Here is a 19,854-nt window from a genome sequence, read left to right as displayed (position 1 = left end):
CCTTTGAACCGGAAGCACTCCGGGCGACCCTGGCCGATCCCTCCGCCATCTTGCCAAGTGTGGCGGAAGTAATCACATCCGGGTCTCCTGAGGCTTAAAGCGCCCCCTGGCAGAGGCCACGGTTCCCAATAGTACAAATCCTCTTTGTCCTTGTCCCGTGGTCCTCTTTTTATCCAGGGCAACTGCCCCTTTGTGCCCCGGAAGCTATTAATGTCCCTTTCTGGTCCCTCCAGGCATCCTGGCCAGGTAATGACCGCAGTCATCTGTGACAATATATATATATATATATATATATATATATATATATATATATATATATACATACAGTGCGTCCGGAAAGTATTCACAGCACATCACTTTTTCCACATTTTGTTATGTTACAGCCTTATTCCAAAATGGATTAAATTCATTTTTTTCCCTCAAAATTCTACACACAACACCCCATAATGACAACGTGAAAACAGTTTACTTGAGGTTTTTGCAAATTTATTCAAAATAAAAAAACTGAGAAATCCCATGTACGTAAGTATTCACAGCCTTTGCTCAATACTTTGTCGATGCACCTTTGGCAGCAATTACAGCCTCAAGTCTTTCTGAATATGATGCCACAAGCTTGGCACACCTATCCTTGGCCAGTTTCGCCCATTCCTCTTTGTAACACCTCTCAAGCTCCATCAGGTTGGATGGGAAGCGTCGGTGCACAGCAGTAGTTCAATCGGATGATGTTAGATTAGATTACATCAAATTAGGCAACACTCAACTGGAGGAGACAGAGAAAGAGGAGAGGTGACTGTGAAAGAGATAACTTGCACTTGGTGCTTTGTGGAGGTATTTTTGCAATAAACCATCTGTGGAACATGACCCGGACACAGACAGGCAGACACGTTCAAATCACCCCACACACACGTTTATTGAACATTATTTACAGAGCACATGAACCCCAAAAGTCCCCAAAGTCCTGGCCAACACACAATGCCTTCTCTCTCTCTTCAGGCCACCTCCTTGCCTCCTCCCAGACCTCGTCCTGCTTCCACCCGACTCCAGCCCTGAATGAAGGGAGGCGGCCCCCTTTTATCCTCACCCAGATGTGCTCCAGGTGCTTCCCGGCAATCTTCCACCAGCACTCCCCAGTGTGGCGGAAGTGCCAGCTGCGTACCCGGAAGCACTCTGGGTGTCCCCGATCCTCTTCCCCCCAGCACTTCCGGGTGTGGCGGAAGTGCTGAGGTCCAGGGATCCCAAGGCATTCAGGCACCCCCTGGCGGTGACCACAGGCCCCTACAGGGATGAGCTTCCAAGCTCTGTACCCGTGGTCCCCATAGCCGCCAGGGCGGTCACCATCACGTGGCCTGGGGAAGGCGTAAGCCCTCTTCCGGTCCTCCGGTGTGTACCGGCCGGGTCGCCCCCCCAGCCACCTGCGACACATCCTTTATTTGAACCCGGGACTGTGATTGTGTCTTTGTATTTGGAGTTTGGGACTCGCCACTGTCCCAGTTACATCACAATATCAATATTAACAACCCAAGGTACAAAATAGGAAGAACTGCACACATTGCAGGTTAATAGCCCTGAAGAGAGCGCTTCAATTTTCAAAGTCTTTCCTTGCCCTCCAGGAAGAGGCTGGCATCAAACTCACACTGTTCCTCAGTTGCTTTGCTGTCTTTGTTGCACTCCTCTTCTTGCTGTCCCACATCAGGCTCCTTTTTATTTAATTTTACCTGCAGTTCATAGCCTCTTGCCTGCAGTCATCCCTCAGCATACGCCATGTTTATTTGTAAGGTGTTCATCCCTGAGTAGCTGGAAGGCATGTCTGCTGGTTACATACTGTAGATATATTCACAATGAATACAGCACTAAATACACTGATTGTGTGTATTCTTGTTAGTTAAGAGCCCGGCAGTGGGTTTTTTCTGATGTGTGCTTTTCGTCCCTCCTAACATACCTTTTTGTCAGAGCCGCACATGGCAGAAAAAAATAACATGAGGTAAACAATTTGCTTGTCACAGCTGCTGCACCATCATTTCCAGGTGAATAAATGGTTGCAATTTTATTAGCAGCCAATAAAAAAAATGAAGTCATAGAGATTGCTTGAAACTCTGACATCAGGACGAAGCATGAAGATCATGAATGCTCTCCACCCATTTTTTTAGAGTTTTTTTGGGTGAAGAACACCAGGGCAGAAGTGAGCTAAGTGACATCTTGATATCCAGTAGCCAGCAAGAAGCCCCCAGTCGACACAAACAATGGGATGAAGTGCAGGGGGACACAATATTTATACTTCTTAATGCCCCTGAGAGGTGTGATCAGCCCCGAAAAGCACTACCAAAGCCGAGTGCTGTCATATTTTGGATGTAACTCCACACAGCAGGTAAACATTAATTCTCCATCCTTAATGTTTTAGTTAATTCCAATTGGGCCTTGTACCAGTGACTTGAGCTGAAGCTTTAAGTGCCATCTCATGTCACTGACAACAACGTGCCAGGATAGTAAATGAGGACATTCATTTAACAGGGTAACTATAACCGTTAGACATTCCAATCCCTTCATCTCTATGTTATACTTTGTTCAGAAAAACAACAAAAAAATCAGCAGAAAGGCTCTCTTAAGTTTCTACGGTGAATTCCAAAAACAAATTTAGTCTTTGTATTCTGTCCTAGTCCTTAATGTTCCCAATTAGAGGTCAAAAGCACTGATGCTAATGAACATTTAGAAGATGGAATGAGCCTTAGAAACAAACCCTGAGTGATGCACAGTCAGAAAATCAAGCAAAGGAACTTGGGTAAATGTATTTTTAGGTTCACCTTTGTACAGGAGTTCACTTACTTGCAGCTCTAAGATGTCTGGGGCAATGTCCTCATGGTTAAATTAAGGCTTCTTTTTTTGCACAGTAAAGTTTTAAGTGGCATTTGTGAATGTAACTCCACATTGTAGTGCTTGACAAAGGTTTGCCAAAGGAATCCCTTGCCCCTGTTGTTATATCAGCTATTGATGATGCAGTGCTGTCTGAGGGATCGGAGATCACGGGTGTTCAGCTTAGGCTTGTGACCTTCCCCTTACACACTGACATTCAATTCCTTTAATAGTTTATTGATATTATGCACTGTAGAGGGAGAATATGCAAATCCTTTCCAATCTTTCTTTGAGAAATATTGTTTTTAAAATATTTCAATAATTTTCTCAGACATTTGTTGTCAGACTGGAGGTTCTCTGCCCATCTTTGCTCCTCAAAGACTGTAACAAATCATGATTACAATCACCTGTTTAAATCACATCATTATTTAATTATTTGACCTCATCACTGGCCCTAATTTGCCCTCATCCCAATGCAGGAATTGATGTGTTATTAGCAAAAGAAATGAAGTTGATGAGACAAAACATGAATAGCTTGGGTTCAAACTGTGTGCAATGAAATAAAAGTCAAAGTAAATCTATCTATCTATCTATCTATCTATCTATCTATCTATCTATCTATCTATCTATCTATCTATCTATCTATCTATCTATCTATCTATCTATCTATTATATAGTGTCTTTCATCTGTCTATCTATTATATAGTGCCATTCATCTATCTATCTATCTATCTATCTATCTATCTATCTATCTATCTATCTATCTATCTATCTATCTATCTATCTATCTATCTATCTATCTATCTATCTATCTATCTATCTATTGTGAAAGATCAGCCCAGCAACAGGCAGACACGGACTCCAGATGTCCCAAAAACACGCACTGTTTAAGTGAAATACTGTACACACACAATACTGTGCACAAACCATACGGCCCAGTCCTTTGTGCTATTCTTCAGCTGCCTCAACTCTTCTCTTGTAAGCTCCGTCTTCTCCCTCCCAACTCCGGCTCCTCAAATGGAGTGAGGTGGCCCCTTTTATCCAGCCTCTGATGTGCTCCAGGTACTCCGTGATGGTCTTCCGGCAGCATTTCCTAGTGTGGCAGAAGTACTGTTGTCTTTGGCTCAGGAACCATCCAGGTGCCCCCTGGTGACAACCACAAACCCCCACAGGGCTAAGCTTCTCAGCTCCGTGATCCTGATGGAATCTAGGGGGCTGCCCTCTCACGTCTAGGGGGAGGTATTGCCCCTCTCCCGGTTCTTCCGGGTTCCAGGCATCCTGGTGGGGCAAAATCCCTTGCCGTCTATCTATCTATCTATCTATCTATCTATCTATCTATCTATCTATCTATCTATCTATCTATCTATCTATCTATCTATCTATCTATCTATCTATCTATCTATCTATCTATCTATCTATGTCTAGCAGTTTATTACACTTACGTCAGTCAACTGTAGCTGAATTTTAGTGATTTTCTATGAGAAACCTTAATGGGGAATATATATTTAGCTCTGGCTCTTTACCTTGATATTAATTTCACATTTCTCAAATACAGTAATGTTTGTGATTTTTTTCAATGCCATGTTTGGTTTCATATTTGTTGTCTACACGGAGGAGTACTACACATGATTTCAAACATGCAATAGGAGATACAAGCTCACCTCTGACATTCTGTTGTTATCCAAAATTGCAGATACATTTCTACACCAAAACTCTGTATAAAAGATTCTTTTCTTGATCTTCTGGTAGTCCACTTTCTAAGTACGTTCTTCAGTTCTGATTTTTTGGCACACATACAGGGTTTGACGACAGTTCTTTTGACTTCTCTGTTTCGATCTTTACACATCTCTTCTTCGGATCAAAGCCTTGCTAATTTTCCTCCTCCTAGCAGTACAACAATAAAACACATAATGCAACACGAAACTGCTGTTGTTATGTTATGTTTAAGTCAACGTCCCAAGTTCATATTTGAACTTCTTTTAAATGTCTGTTTCACTAATTTTAATTACTTCATTATTATTATTGTTAATGATAATGTTATTACTCATGTTTATTATTTATTGTTTAGTTTCTTTGTGTGGATCTTTGTTCGGCATTGTCCTTTGTGTTTTGTGTGTGGTTCCCCAAGAGGCGGGGCCACCTGTCAGTCTCCACTGAGGGATTGCGCCCAGCCTTATAAAGGCTCATGGGATTTGCAGTCCCTCACCGTTCATTGTATTTGTTCTTGATGTTGGTGAGTTCTCCTCTCTTTGTTTATTGTTGCTGTTTGGAATTTTGGTCTTTTTGACATTTTTGCTCAGTTTAAAGATTTTGTCTTTTGTTTAATGCATTTGGCACTTGGTTACTGTGAACTGCCTTTTTAGGCATCTCCTTTTTGCTTTGCTTGGTTCTTTTAAGCATTTGTTCTGTATTCTCCCCTTTTTTGAACTAAATGATTTACTTATAAAGATTTAATGTTTGCCCTTTCATCCTCAGAGGAGATTTACAGTCATCCTCCCTGCAGTATATTTTGTGAACATTACTTTTGAAGCCTAAGCCCATTTGGCCTGGTGTAGACTGAAGCCAGCCATTGGAGTAGGCAGTTAGGCTGCCTGGGAGTGAGCCTTATCAGGGCAGGCTAGTGGGGAGCCTGGGCTGCCTTTTGACTCTGTTTAGGATGCCTCACACCTTTCTGCCATTGTGTGTGTGTGAATCACAAGAGTTGGAACCTCAACAGGCCTTTTATACAGCTGAGCCAGTCGCCGAGCTGCAACATCAGGTGGCCCTGCCTCCTTAGGTGCCACACACAGGAGACAGGGCTAATATTAGCTGAAACTATTATTAAAATGGTAGACAATTACACAATAATTAATAACATCACAATATTACACGGGCGGCACGGTGGTGCAGTGGTAGCGCTGCTGCCCTCGCAGTTAGGAGACCTGGGTTCGCTTCCCGGGTTCTCCCTGCGTGGAGTTTGCATGTTCTCCCCGTTTCTGCGTGGGTTTCCTCTGGGTACTCCGGTTTCCTCCCACAGTCCAAACACATGCAGGTTAGGTGCATTGGCGATCCTAAATTGTCCCTAGTGTGTGCTTGGTGTGTGTGTGTGTGCCCTGCGGTGGGCTGGCACCCTGCCCAGGGTTTGTTTCCTGCCTTGCGCCCTGTGTTGGCCTGGATTGGCTCCAGCAGACCCTCGTGACCCTGTAGTTAGGATAGAGCGGGTTGGATAATGGATGGACAATATTACATAAACACAATAAAAACAAAACAAAAACAAAATCAATAATAGAATATAAAAACTTGTACCTAAATTATAACAAAAAATAAATAAACACAGCTATACCTTAAGCTAGGGAAAGGACCCCAGGTGTAACACCATAATGGGTAATGCTCAAAACAAAATCCTGTTAGAAACAGACAAGGAAAATGCAAAAAAAAAAAAAAAAAGGGAGAGAAGACATGTGGGTGAAGCCCCCCAGGCCAGACCATCAGAGCAGTGTGTTACTGGCACATGGGAGGCACACAAGCATTCTGGGTTTGCATATTCTGTCTGAACTTCATGCCATAAGCATTCCCAGACGAGTATCTGGATTTGGGATCTCCTGTCCTAAAATATTCGCTTTCCCTACCATCTGCCATGAAAATTATTCCAACAGACGAGTCTTCTGCTTTTGCTTTAATCTTGATAGACTCTTTGTGCTGCTGACCTGCATGGCCCCCTCCGTTTCAGCATGTCTCCTCCTTCTCTTTGATTTTCCTTTCCTCTTTAATAACTTTACTCTGAATTTATGTGTTCAGTAAATCACCAAGTGCCTGTAATTGAACTTCACACAATGTTAACTCCAGTTCTTTTATTTCAAGCCTACTGTCTCTAATTCCCCTCTCTCGCTCTCTCGTCTGTACTCCTGCTTGGGCCACAGAGACCCCCCCCCCCCCCCCTCATCTTTTATTGTCCTAGAAAATCAATCATTTCTTTTTCAGTGTAATGTTTAGATATTTTTTTTGCAGCAGCAGCAGCAGCAACTGGGACAAGTCTTTTTAAGTTAAATGAATTATAAAAGCAAAGGCTATCATCTGATTTAGAGATTTAAACAGGTCCTCCAGGCCGTGAAAGACAGTCTGGCTGTAGGCCGATCCTAATGACCCTCCACTGGAACACCATGGGACTACAGCACAGACAAAACAGAAGTGATATGACTGACAGTAGGGTCTCACTTTCTCCCTAAAATTCTGCCTTTACTCCAAGAGACTCACAAAGGTACAGGGGGTAAACAGTGGCACTCTGTGCAAGTGTGAACAACACAGACATGAATAAGAAACAGAAATGAAACGTGTGAACTTCAGTGATGATTCAGAGCATTTGTTGCATAGCGGAGGAAGATGTGATTCTTGAACGAGAACACCCTGGGGTTGGGGACAACTTGCTGACACCATTGAAAAGGCTCCACCCACAGGGTTTCTTCCCAAACACTCACCCCCAGTTTCCTCCAGTCCACGCACTTTACACATTCTGGGTTACAGAGACCCATCTCTACTCATATATTAGAAGACACATAAAATAACTATGGAAAGACAGAGAGAGACTAAAAGAAACCGAACACTGAGAAAAAATGAAAAGTTAACACCGCTGTTATTAAATCACAAGCTCAGTAGCACAAAGTAAATGAAGTTTAATGTGTAAACTATACATTGTAATAAGTGCAGGAACTGAAGAGACACAATCATATAGACCACTGCAGATACTTGGCTCCATGTTTGAGAAATGCTCCTGTCTGCTATGACAGCTTCCTGTCTTTTTAACTACTGCATCACAATAGCATAACAACAGAAAGCAGAGTTTAGATAAGCATTATGGTCTATGGATATTGTGAGGGGTGCCACCTGGAACTTTGGTCTGGAAGGACCAGGGAGGATGACCTGCATGGGGTAATATCTCCCCTGGGACAATAGATGGCTGCCCCCCTGGGATGTGGCAGTGCCCCAGACTCCCACAGGGCATCATGGGAACTGGAATTCTTCAGCTCAGTTCAGCTCTGTTGGCTCCCATGGGCGCTGCCAGGGGCCACAGAGAAAACTGCTGAGCCCTACTCTGTGCTCTCAGGTCACACCTTTGGGACACTGGAAATACTCCCAGGTTTTATATAAAAGGAGTCAGAGTCAGGTGGAAGTGGACAAAGCTTGTCTGGGAGGTGAAGAGAAGGAGAGAAGAAAGAGAGAACATGAAGAGAATTGTGTTTCTTGCACCAGTGGAACCTTTGTGGAAGGCAGCTGTAAAAATAAACCGTCTTTTTAAATGGGACTTGTGTCTGTGTGGTTGTGTCTGGGGGTTTGGGCTCTCTGACACCCTCTTGTGGCCACAATATACAATGTGTTAAAAAGCGGCAGCCATATTCTGGCGTGGCATGATTGCATTTCCAGTTAGGCAGTGAAGTTAACTTACTTGAATTATTCGTAATCTGTCTCTCCTGTGGGTCTTCATTATCAACTCTCTTAACGGCAGTCTGTTCCACCTCATTTGACTGGGTATGACACAATGTTATCTTTGAATGCATATTTGCAACTCCTATTTCCACAGATGTAGCTGCCAATTCTCTTAACCTTACATGCAACATTATTTTTTTATAATAAAGCTTTATTGATATTTATTGAAATCCAGACACTATCCAGTCCTGAAAGTCGTGCTATCCTGGCATCCAGCAAACCCAAATTCATCCATCAGACTGCTAGGTATTGAAGTTTGATTCGTCACTCCAGAGAACACGTCTCCACTGCTCCAGAGCCCAATACACCACTTCAGTGACACTTGGCATCGCACATAGTGATCTTAGGCTGGTGTGCAACTGCTCGGCCATGGAAACCCATTATGGGAAGCTCCCAATATGCAGTTTTTGTGCTGACGTTGCTCCCAGAGGCAGTTTGGGACTCTGATATGAGTGATGTGACACATGGAAAGGTGAGCTTTAGACAGTAGGCACTTCAGAAATCTGCAGTCCTGCTGCATGAATTTGTGTCATCTACCACTTCATGGCTGAGCTGTTGTTGCTCCTCAACGTTTCCACTTCACAATAATAGCTCTTACAGTTGAGCGGGGCAGATCCGGCAGAGCAGAAATCTCACATACTGACTTGTGGCAAAGGCAGCATCCGATGGCAGTGCCATGTTTGCAGATACTGAGCTCTTCAGTACAACACACGCTACTGCCGGTGGAAGTCAATGGAGATTGCATGGCTGTATGTTCCATTTTATGAACCTGTTAACAATGGGTGAGGCTGAAACATCTAAACTCAGTAATTTGGATTGGTGCCCACATACATTTGGCTATATAAAGTATTTTTGTGCATCCTTTTTTCTTTACTGTGCACCAATAAAAAAGGCATTTATGTAAAAAGAAAATCTAAAGTCTTTCACCATGTTAGTGATCTGAAATGGACATCAGTCATGCCTGACTAATCCTACCTGATGAGATGTTGCTCCTACATTTGCTAATCACTAAGCACTAGTGTCTAGATGCGCCATGGGGGGCACACAACACTCATTTCTTAACCTGTGCTCAGGTTACGTAGGTTCAGGTGGTACCCAAGAATGTTTACAGCACCCCCAGTGGCTTGTAGACACCACTGCATTCTTACTAGTTTGAATGGCCAAGCTGTCTGCCCCTATGTTACCAGCAGCAATCCTGATGAATATTGTGGACCCCCATACTGTGCTTCTGTTTTAGTGATTCTTGGTGTCTTATGCAAGTGACAATGAATGTTATCTTTATTATTAAGAGTTTTTTTGATTCCCACTCTTCAGAGGATACAGAACGGTTGTGCTTTAATAAACGTTGTCACATAATGCGCCTGATCCAAGTTAGGAGGTTCAGTGCTGCTGACTCTCAGTCATGTCAATGTCCAAGCATGGCAGTCTGGCTTGTTTTGAATGGGTCATCATTTGCTGGACATACTGCTGCCATCCAGTCACACTTCAGTTACATGGCTATTACAATTTAATTGAATGCATTGTGTGAACGAGAATCCATAAATCAGCAAGCGTCGTGCTAATGTGTGCCTTCTGGAGGCTTCTCTGCCTGCTCAGACTTGAACTCTGGGTGATGCTGTCGGCTGATGGTGTCAGATGGTGCCGGCTATTTAAATGACTTTTAGCATTAGTAATTACAGTTTTAATCAGCAGTTCCACTAATGGCCACACATAATGGAGACTCAATTATCATGGGGTAGCAGTTCAGAAAAGGTAGCAATTCACATTTACTTAAGTCAGCCTGGCAATAAGAGATGTGCAGAGATATTCATCTAACAGTCTGTAGTCCATAGCTCCATACAGTATGAAACTGACAATAATCACAATACAAGAAAGTGGCCTTCCTCCTCCTCCTTTTGTTCCGTTAGTGTCCCTTAAAAATATGTCTATCAAAGTAACAAAACCTGTAATTCACCTTTAATTCAGAAGCAGCCTAATAGCACATTTATTTTCTGCCCAAAATTTCCAAGGATGTCACACCCAACAATTAATCATTCAGGGAAAAGTCAAGACTATGAAAGTAGAAACGGCCAAGTTGGGTTAAAAGTGTCTGATTCTCCGTACAAAACAGTTGAATATAAAGTGATTATATAAAAAGTGCTCACATTTTATTGTCACTTAACACTGAAACACTGTGGATTTAAAATTGACCAAGAAAACGAGGCTCAGTAATCTCAAAGTGAAAAAGGGTCTCTTGCAAAGTGGTCTACATTAATCTATATTATATATATATAAAAATAAATAAAAGTCAATGTACAGTTATGTCCATAAATATTTGGACAGAGATAACTTTGTTCTAATTTTGGTTCTGTACATTACCACAATGGATTTTAAATGAAACAACTCAGATGCAGTTGAAGTGCAGACTTTCAGCTTTAATTCAGTGGGGTGAACAAAACGATTGTATAAAAATGTGAGGTAACTAAAGCATTTTTTTAACACAATCCCTTCATTTCAGGGGCTCAAAAGTAATTGGACAAATTAAATATCTGGAAATAAAATGTTCATTTCTAATACTTGGTTGAAAACCCTTTGCTGGCAATGACAGCCTGAAGTCTTGAACTCATGGACATCACCAGATGCTGGGTTTCCTCCTTTTTAATGCTCTGCCAGGCATTTACTGCAGCGGCTTTCAGTTGCTGTTTGTTTGTGGGCCTTTCTGTCTGAAGTTTAGTCTTCAACAAGTGAAATGCATGCTCATTTGGGTTAAGATCAGGTGACTGACTTGGCCATTCAAGAATTATCCACTTCTTTGCTTTAATAAACTCCTGGGTTGCTTTGGCTGTATGTTTTGGGTCATTGTCCATCTGTATCATGAAACGCCGCCCAATCAATTTGACTGCATTTAGCTGGATTTGAGCAGACAGTATGTCTCTGAACACCTCAGAATTCATTCGGCTGCTTCTATCCTGTGTCACATCATCAATAAACACTAGTGTCCCAGTGCCACTGGCAGCCATGCACGCCCAAGCCATCACACTGCCTCCACCGTGTTTACAGATGATGTGGTATGCTTTGGATAATGAGCTGTTCCACGCCTTCTCCATACTTTTTTCTTGCCATCATTCTGGTAGAGGTTGATCTTGGTTTCATCTGTCAAAAGAATGTTTTTCCAGAACTGTGCTGGCTTTTTTAGATGTTCTTTAGCAAAGTCCAATCTAGCCTTTCTATTCTTGAGGCTTATGAGTGGCTTGCACCTTGCAGTGCACCCTCTGTATTTACTTTCATGCAGTCTTCTCTTTATGGTAGACTTGGATATCGATACGCCTACCACCTGGAGAGTGTTGTTCACTTGGTTGGCTGTTGTGAAGGGGTTTCTCTTCACCATGGAAATGATTCTGCGATCATCCACCACTGTTGTCTTCCGTGGACGTCCAGGTCTTTTTGCGTTGCTGAGTTCACCAGTGCTTGCTTTCTTTCTCAGGATGTTCCAAACTGTAGATTTTGCCACTCATAATATTGTAGCAATTTCTCGAATGGGTTTTTTGTTTTCGCAGCTTAAGGATGGCTTCTTTCACCTGCAAGTTGAGCTCCTTTGAACGCATATTGTCTGTTCACAGAAAAATCTTCCACATGCAAGCACCACACCTCAAATCAACTCCAGGCCTTTTATTTGCTTAATTGATAAGACATAACGACGGACTTGCCCACACCTGCCCATGAAATAGCCTTTGAGTCAATTGTCCAATTACTTTTGAGCCCCTGAAATGAAGTGATTGTGTTCAAAAAATGCTTTAGTTGCCTCACATTTTTATGCAATCGTTTTGTTCACCCCACTGAATTAAAGCTGAAAGTCTGCACTTCAACTGCATCTGAGTTGTTTCATTTAAAATTCATTGTGGTAATGTACAGAACCAAAATTAGAAAAAAGTTGTCTCTGTCCAAATATTTATGGACCTAACTGTATGTGTGTGTATGTATGTTCCAGCATCACTTCCGAACGGCTGGAGCAATTTTCATGAAACTTGGTACAGTACACATGTTTTTCATTGTATCAACTCCCACCCCAGTCGGAATGCCGTAAGGATTGGGTCCTCACTGGAGAGAGCAATGAGAGAAGGGCTAGCATGTTTTTCACTGTATTATTTTACAGTAAAAATACTGTAGGGTGAAATCAGCCCTAACCAATTCCCTTCTGCGTAGGGTGGGAGGTGCTCTTGCTGTCTTCTATGCATGTTATCATCCAGTTGACCACCAGAGGGTGAACTGGAGGTGACTGCTAGCATTCTTTATGTTTGAGCTCCACTGCCCCCCTGTTATTTTTGGCCGGTTCTGAGCATCAACTGGATGATAACATACATATAAGACTGCAAGACAAACACATTAGTGAGTCTTCATTGTTTGTTAATTTTGTTTTATTTTTAAAGTTGTGGGTTTTTTTTATTATATTTTTCTCAAACAATTAAAAAAAAACTTTTTTTTCCTTCCAGGCAACACCGGGTATTTCAGATATTTACAAATATAAACCACTAAATAATTGATCCCTTTAATATGACACATATAAATCATCTCTGGTGCAGCCATTTGGCTTTAGAAGTCAAAGAATCAGTGCAATGGAGATCACCTTCTGTTGTTTGAGTTGATTGTAGTGATTGTGTGTTCAAATGGCCATGAGAGATCCAACTGAGATTTCCAGAAACAACTAGTACTTGTGGTGGATTTACAATGTCTGTTTGTGTTGTCATTCTTGCTTTACCATTAGTGCACTGATATTGTAGACTATAGGGTTTAAGTGCCCTGCTAGGGACTCCTTCCTCTTCTGTCGATATGTCACATGTGAGATCCCAGTTAAAATGGCTCAAAGATGTAATCAAGTTGTAACGGCCGACCCCTTACCCAGCCGGCAACTACACCTCCAAGACCTGTGGCCTGGATAATTTACTGAGATGAATCTAACTATCAAGCCGTACCTCTTAACAAATTACACATTTCCCCCACAATCGACGATGCAAATATAAGCACGCAAAAGGCAGATGATGTAAAAATAAACTGATTAAATGTATTAAATAAAACCACAAGACAAATGCAAAAATAGAAACAAATATAAATATCCCTCCACCACATCAACAATGAGACACCACCATATATAAATACAACAAAACCCTCCCTTGCCCCTGTAACATATAACACACAACACGAATAACAAAAATGAATGATATACTGAATGATTGTGAACTTGAGTCCGGTTATAAAAAACTGTCCTGAATACAGATGACTGAACTAGTGGTAAATGAGTTGTTTGATTTTCCCGGCAAATGGAGCAATCTCACCATGATTCCTCGGCATATGGTGGATGGCGAATCGACCCCAGGGTCTCAGCAGATGAAGGATGAAAGCAGACCGGCAAAATGAAAAACAAACTGGTGCAAAGGCGCGATGTGGAAAAACAGCAAGTAAGTTGATACGTGGTTGAAATGAATGGTCTCCTTTCTCCTCTCTTCTCTTCCTCTCTGATTACTTAAATAGTCCTTGTGACGGCTGTAATTGATTAATTAAGAACAGGTGTTTTCCTGGTTAGAGGCTGTGGTCTTCTTCCATCATCCGTCCCCCTTTACGGGGACGGCATTCACTGATACACACAAACAGCAAACGGGACAATGGAAATGAGACGCACTCAGAACTGACATTTGACAACACTAACTATGCAGCCCCGCTACAGAGTGTTCTTGTGTAGGCGTCTGTTGGTCTCGAGAGACCATGGCTCATGCACACATGTTTGAGAACAAAGGATCATGAGGTGCTGACGGCGCAGCACTTGCTGAGGCTGTATGAGTCCAGTTTGTGTGTTGCAGTCCCACTGGCAGTGGCTACACAAAAATGCGCTGCTGCCTGGCTTTGTTCCCTGGATTACTTTTCACAGCGCTGTTTTCAATACTGCAGCTTGATTTAGTGGGGTCTTTCAAACATGGTAGCTGGCACATTCATCCCAGCTGTTATGTCAATGCCCATGAACATCGTATCACTCTTGCAGATGTCCTTAAAGCAGCAGTAGGGGGGAACCTTGCATCCTGGAGCCGGCAGCCAGCTCATATCACAAGAGATCCTTGGAGATCCTCCCATTGGACGTCCGGTGGATATGGCCAATCAAGCAAGGTTGGCACTGTATCATCAGCAGGGTGTAAAGACTGGGGATTTAAGCACATGCGAGGGTCTGCTTGATCGTCATGTGGTTCTGACAGCTAATGTTGAGAATGTGCCTGAGGTTGTCCGTATGCGGGGCATTTAGTTACTAACGTCAACAACCATATTTATTTCTATAGCACATTTTCATATACATTATTTACCTCAAAGTGCTTTACAATATGCCAAATAAACAGCTACAAGAAAGTAAACAAATTAAAACTAGTCAGGTCAGGTTGGGGAGCATGCACTGGTACAGCACATTGCTGCACCCACCAGTCCCACCCTCTGGAAATGACGCTCTATCTGCCACTGCCAGGTGTTACATGGGCATCCCCTTGGCCTGGTCCAGCCACTCGGGTCCCCAACAATGAGGATCTTACGAGCTGGATCACCCTCTAGGAACCACGCTACATGGCCGTAGTGCCGTAACTGACGCTCCCTCACAATGCAGGTAATGTGCCTCATTCGGGACTCCATAAGCAACTGCTCATTCGACACAAAGTCAAACCAGCGGTACCCAACGATTTTCCAGAGAGACACAGTACCAAAGGAGTCCAGTCTTCATCTCAGATCACTGAATAGCGCCTATGTCTCACAACCATATAGCAAGATAGGAAGCACCATGTCTCTAAAGACTTGGACCTTCGACCTTTTTCATAGATATCGGGAGCACCACACACCCCTTTCCAGCGACCTCATGACCCCCCATGCTCTCCCAATCCGTCTACTGACTTCATAGGAAGAGTCACCAGGGACATGAATTAAAATTATCCATCCAGCTATATCCTAACTACAGGGTCACGGGGGTCTGCTGGAGCCAATCCCAGCTAACACAGGGCGCAAGGCAGGAAACAAACCCCCGGGCAGGGTACCAGCCCACCGCAGGGCATACACACCCACACACCAAGCACAAACTAGGGACAATTTAGGATCGCCAATGCACCTAATCTGCATGGGAGGAAACCCTCGCAGACATGGGGAGAACATGCAAACTCCACGCAGGGAGGACCCAGGAAGCTAACCCAGGTCTCCTAACTGCGAGGCAGCTGTGCTACCAATGCGCCATTATGCCACCCTGAATTACAATTAGATAAAAATAATAATGAATAAATAAAAGAAGAGAATCCAATGCAGGATTACATAACATCCACCTTAATAAAAGGATAAGTGTCTGTGTGTCTGTCCTGTTACTGTGTGCCTGTCATTCCAACATATGGAGCATCACAAAAATTAACAGTGCTTTTATGAATCCCATGCCAATGGCAAGAAACAGAGACATTTGCATCAGAATGTATTGGTACAGGCACTTCAAAATATAGGAAGGAGCAACATTATTTAAAGCGTTATACAGTATACCATTAGTAGATAGATAGATAGATAGATAGATAGATAGATAGATAGATAGATAGATAGATAGATAGATAGATAGATAGATAGATAGATAGTATTTTAAAGTCAATTCTAAAGGACACTGGTAGCCAGAAACAATACCAAATCTGGTGAAATGTGCTCTGATTTTCTTTTTCTAGTTAAAATTCCTACTGCAGTATTCTGCAAAAATTGCAACCAATTCATGCCTTTCTTAGGTAGTCCATTTAGTAGTGCATTACAGTAATGTAGTCAACTAAAAACAAAAATGTGACTTAATTCCTCAGGCTGTTGCAGTGTTATAAGAGGTCTAACCTTTGCAGTGTTCCTTAAATTGAAAAATGCAGTCCTGCTAATCTGGGTAGAATGCTCTTTAAAGTACAGGTCAGAGTCCGTGATTACAGCTACATTTTTCACTTCAGCCTTGACTTTTTACTGCTAAGGGATCACATTTATTTCTAAGACCTTCACTATCTCCATTTTTGCCAAAAACTAAGATTTCTGGTTTTTTTTTCTTATTTAGCTTGAGAAAATTAATACTCGTCCATTCAGAGATACAAGTAAAGCATTAGATGAGAGAGGCCAGAGCATCAGGGTCATCAGGTGCTATACATAAGTAAAGCGGTGTGTCATTTGCATAGCTCTGGTAGTTCTTCTTGTGTTTTGAGATAATCTGTCCCAATGAGAGCTTTTAGAATGGAAATATTATGAGAAGGCCCATAACAGATCTGTGTGGTACACCATATACAATATCATGGATCTCCAGACTACAATCACCACAACTAACAAAGAAAGGATTTGCTGCCATAAAGCAGAGGGCTGAGCATGCAGGAGCTGTAGACAGCCATCTTGGTGTGGAGAGTCATTTTCAAGTTGGTCCAGACTCTATGAGTCAGCTTGGCAAAGGTTGAGGCAGCATGGTTAATCTTTACATCTAGAAATTGTGGAGCAAAGGAGGTGAACTGATGCACCACTCCCAGCTTGTAGTCAGTGATGATGATCAAGGATGGATTGTTAACACCCTGGCCCATCATGTTGGTTTTCTCCAGACTGATGGTGAGGCCAAAGTCCTGACATGCTCTAGAGAACTAATCTATCCGTCTACTGATCCACCATCCAGCATTCTAATACAGGAGTTATATCGGAAATTTGAGAATAGGAAAAGAAATTGTATGTATCATTATAACGCATCCAATGCAGCACTCTCTCCTACATTTATTCTGTGGGTATTTTGTTGCCCTGGGTGCATGTCCTCTTTCATTGAAATTGAAATCATTGCCATTATTATGAAAATAAAATCATAGGGGAAGCAAAACATCACAAAGCCTACAGATGTCTTGTTCATTTCAGTTGCTTGCTATCTTAACACATTTTGCTTGTGACAAAAGGTCCTTCACCCGTACATGAAGGTACAAGTCACAAAGTCTAGACAGTGAATGTAGCTCGAGATATACAAAAGATGAGAATATTACAGTTAACACATAGCATGCTGCTGTGGTAGTTAGATTTCTGTGTTTTTCATTACTAAACTCCTGTCCTAGATAACACGCAGTGGCGTAGCTCGAGTTTGTGCCGCTCGGGGCGGGGCGGTGCTTCAATTTGCTGCCCTCCAACATATCTGAACATGTTAACTTATTTAAATAGAAAATTAAAATGACGTATAGAGAAACATTAACATACATTTTGCATAGATTTATTCATATATAGAGAAACAGCAATCATTTTTCACATATAATTATTTATACAGATCAACTAGACAAGAATATAGTATAGACGCACTGATAAGCTGTGTTCTGATTATTAGTTTTAATATAATTACATTACGAAAACCAGAACCAGTGTAGTGTACAAGTGATAGTTGGGGATGTTTTCTGCGCAGAACAAGAACGCATTCGGCTTGATAACGAAACAAAATTGTAAATTAGTTGTTTATCTTCCTAGAAATTATTATCGATGTAATGTTTCTGTTCATTTTTGTTATTGCCTCATAAATTTCAACTGCTGTGTCTGATGCTGTCACAGAAGGACAGTCTGAAAATTATTTTTGAAGCATTTGTGGATAAAAATCAGAGAATTTTACTTTTTTCATTCATGAGTGATATTTTTCCGAACCCTGCTGCTTACACACGAATTGTACTGAGCCTTTTGGCCAATAATGCTGCCCCCAAAAATGTGCCGCCCGGGGCAGACCGCCCCCTCCGCCCGCCCTTAGCTATGCCACTGATAACACATGTAGTGCACTTTTGAACCTTCAAGTTCAGCTATGTTGACCACTCAGCGCTCCCAGTATCAACAGAATTTATTCCTAATTTTTTTTCTCTTTTTGTCCCAAACAGGTCCCCTGTCTGATGATGGACAGTCAGTTTTCGGAGTTTACTCCAGATATCACCCCAATCATGTTGGCGGCCCACACCAATAACTATGAAATCATCAAACTGCTAGTTCAGCGGAAAGTGACGATTCCCCGACCTCACCAGATTCACTGTAACTGTGTGGAATGTGTTTCCAGCTCCGAAGTGGACAGTCTGCGGCACTCACGCTCCCGCCTTAACATCTACAAGGCCCTGGCTAGCCCTTCTCTCATTGCTCTCTCCAGTGAGGACCCAATCCTTACGGCATTCCGACTGGGGTGGGAGTTGAAGGAGCTCAGTAAAGTGGAAAATGAATTTAAAGCGGAATACGAGGAGTTGTCTCAACAGTGCAAGCGCTTTGCAAAGGACCTGCTGGATCAAGCCCGTAGCTCCAGAGAGCTGGAGATTATCCTCAACCATCGGGATGACCACAGCGAGGAGCTGGAGCCGCATGAGTGTCACGACTTGGCGAAGCTTAAACTGGCCATCAAGTATCACCAAAAAGAGGTAACGAGTCTTAGAAATGCCATTCTGTTTCTTTGTTACAGTCAGTCCTGTATCTTGTTATTTAATATGGACTGCTTCATGAATGGCTTAATGTTTTTTTTTTCATAACACTTCACAAAAGCATTCCAGTGTGATCTAGAAGTTTTAATAGCTTTTTCAATTCTGGATAAGCAAAACTGTGAAGAAAGAAAAGGAGATCACTGAATGGGGGGGCTGTCAGGCCAGAAAAACAAGGCGTGAATACACGTGACAGAGTGGGAAGCCAAAGAGCTCATTGACTAAAGGGTTAAAATGAATTGTCCAGCACATGTGTCCAGGCAGCTGGAGCTTCGGCTTGGCCGATTTGACGACCCACCGCTCAGAGCTCTCCCCTCCTTGGGTGGTCAGGTACTGTTTTAACTTTTGATTAAGAAGAAATTTGGAAAGCCATTCAAGGATGTAGTGCCAAGTTACCAAGGAGCCATTCTGTGTTATAGAGTAGGAGCAGGGCAACATCTGACAACAGACAACATCTGTATAAGGAATAAATAACCACCATTTCTTGGTCATTATTTGTGTCATTTTAAATTCAAGTTCTTCTTAGATTAAAAATGGATAATTACAACATGTGGAATAAGTTAACATTTATTTGCTTAGCAGGCACTATCATCCAAATTGACTTGCAAAAGTGGTGAACACAATCAAGTAAGAAAATGTTACAGGACAGGGTTACAAAATTGAAGGGATTAAAACAAACAGAGCGCCAGACTAGTTAGTTTAGTAACTCAGTGGTGGTGAACCTACGACATGTGTGCCAGAGGGGGCACTCAGAGCCCTCTCTGTGGGCACACGCGCCATCGCCCCAGCACATAGTTCATTACTAGAAAGCCAGAGGGATGTGGGGCCAGACTGCTCCCCTCTCCCTCTGCGCCTGAGGACATTTCTCACATCACCCGCCCCTCTGCCCAGCAGCCCAATGGAAGTGCTTCCTCCCTCTCCTGTTTGGGGAAAGGCGGGCGGCTCACATGCGCCGTGAGGGTGCGGCGCGGACTGCAGCCTGTCGAGTCTGTGGCGAAGGCGATTCCCGTGTTTGGGGATGGAGAGGAGCTAGGTTGGAGGGGATGTGGTATAGCGGGTCCACAGTTAAAAATTGAAAAGGCCAATTTTAATAGATAATCTC

General features: G+C 42.6%; 1 protein-coding gene across 2 annotated transcripts in view; it reads left to right on the top strand.

Annotated features, from left to right (window-relative positions):
* The window catches only part of trpc5a (transient receptor potential cation channel, subfamily C, member 5a), a 255,155-nt gene that overhangs the window by 184,696 nt on the left and 50,605 nt on the right, over nucleotides 1–19,854 (top strand). For both annotated transcript variants that reach the window (XM_051935204.1, XM_028816118.2), the window contains exon 3: nucleotides 18,174–18,695. In XM_051935204.1, coding sequence (XP_051791164.1) covers nucleotides 18,174–18,695 — 522 coding nt within the window. The remainder of the gene's footprint in view (nucleotides 1–18,173; nucleotides 18,696–19,854) is intronic.

Source organism: Erpetoichthys calabaricus, chromosome 12, assembly GCF_900747795.2.
Source record: "Erpetoichthys calabaricus chromosome 12, fErpCal1.3, whole genome shotgun sequence".
Classification (NCBI taxonomy): domain Eukaryota; kingdom Metazoa; phylum Chordata; class Cladistia; order Polypteriformes; family Polypteridae; genus Erpetoichthys; species Erpetoichthys calabaricus.
The sequence above is the reverse complement of the archived record's forward strand: the minus strand, read 5'-3'. Positions and strand labels throughout refer to the sequence as shown.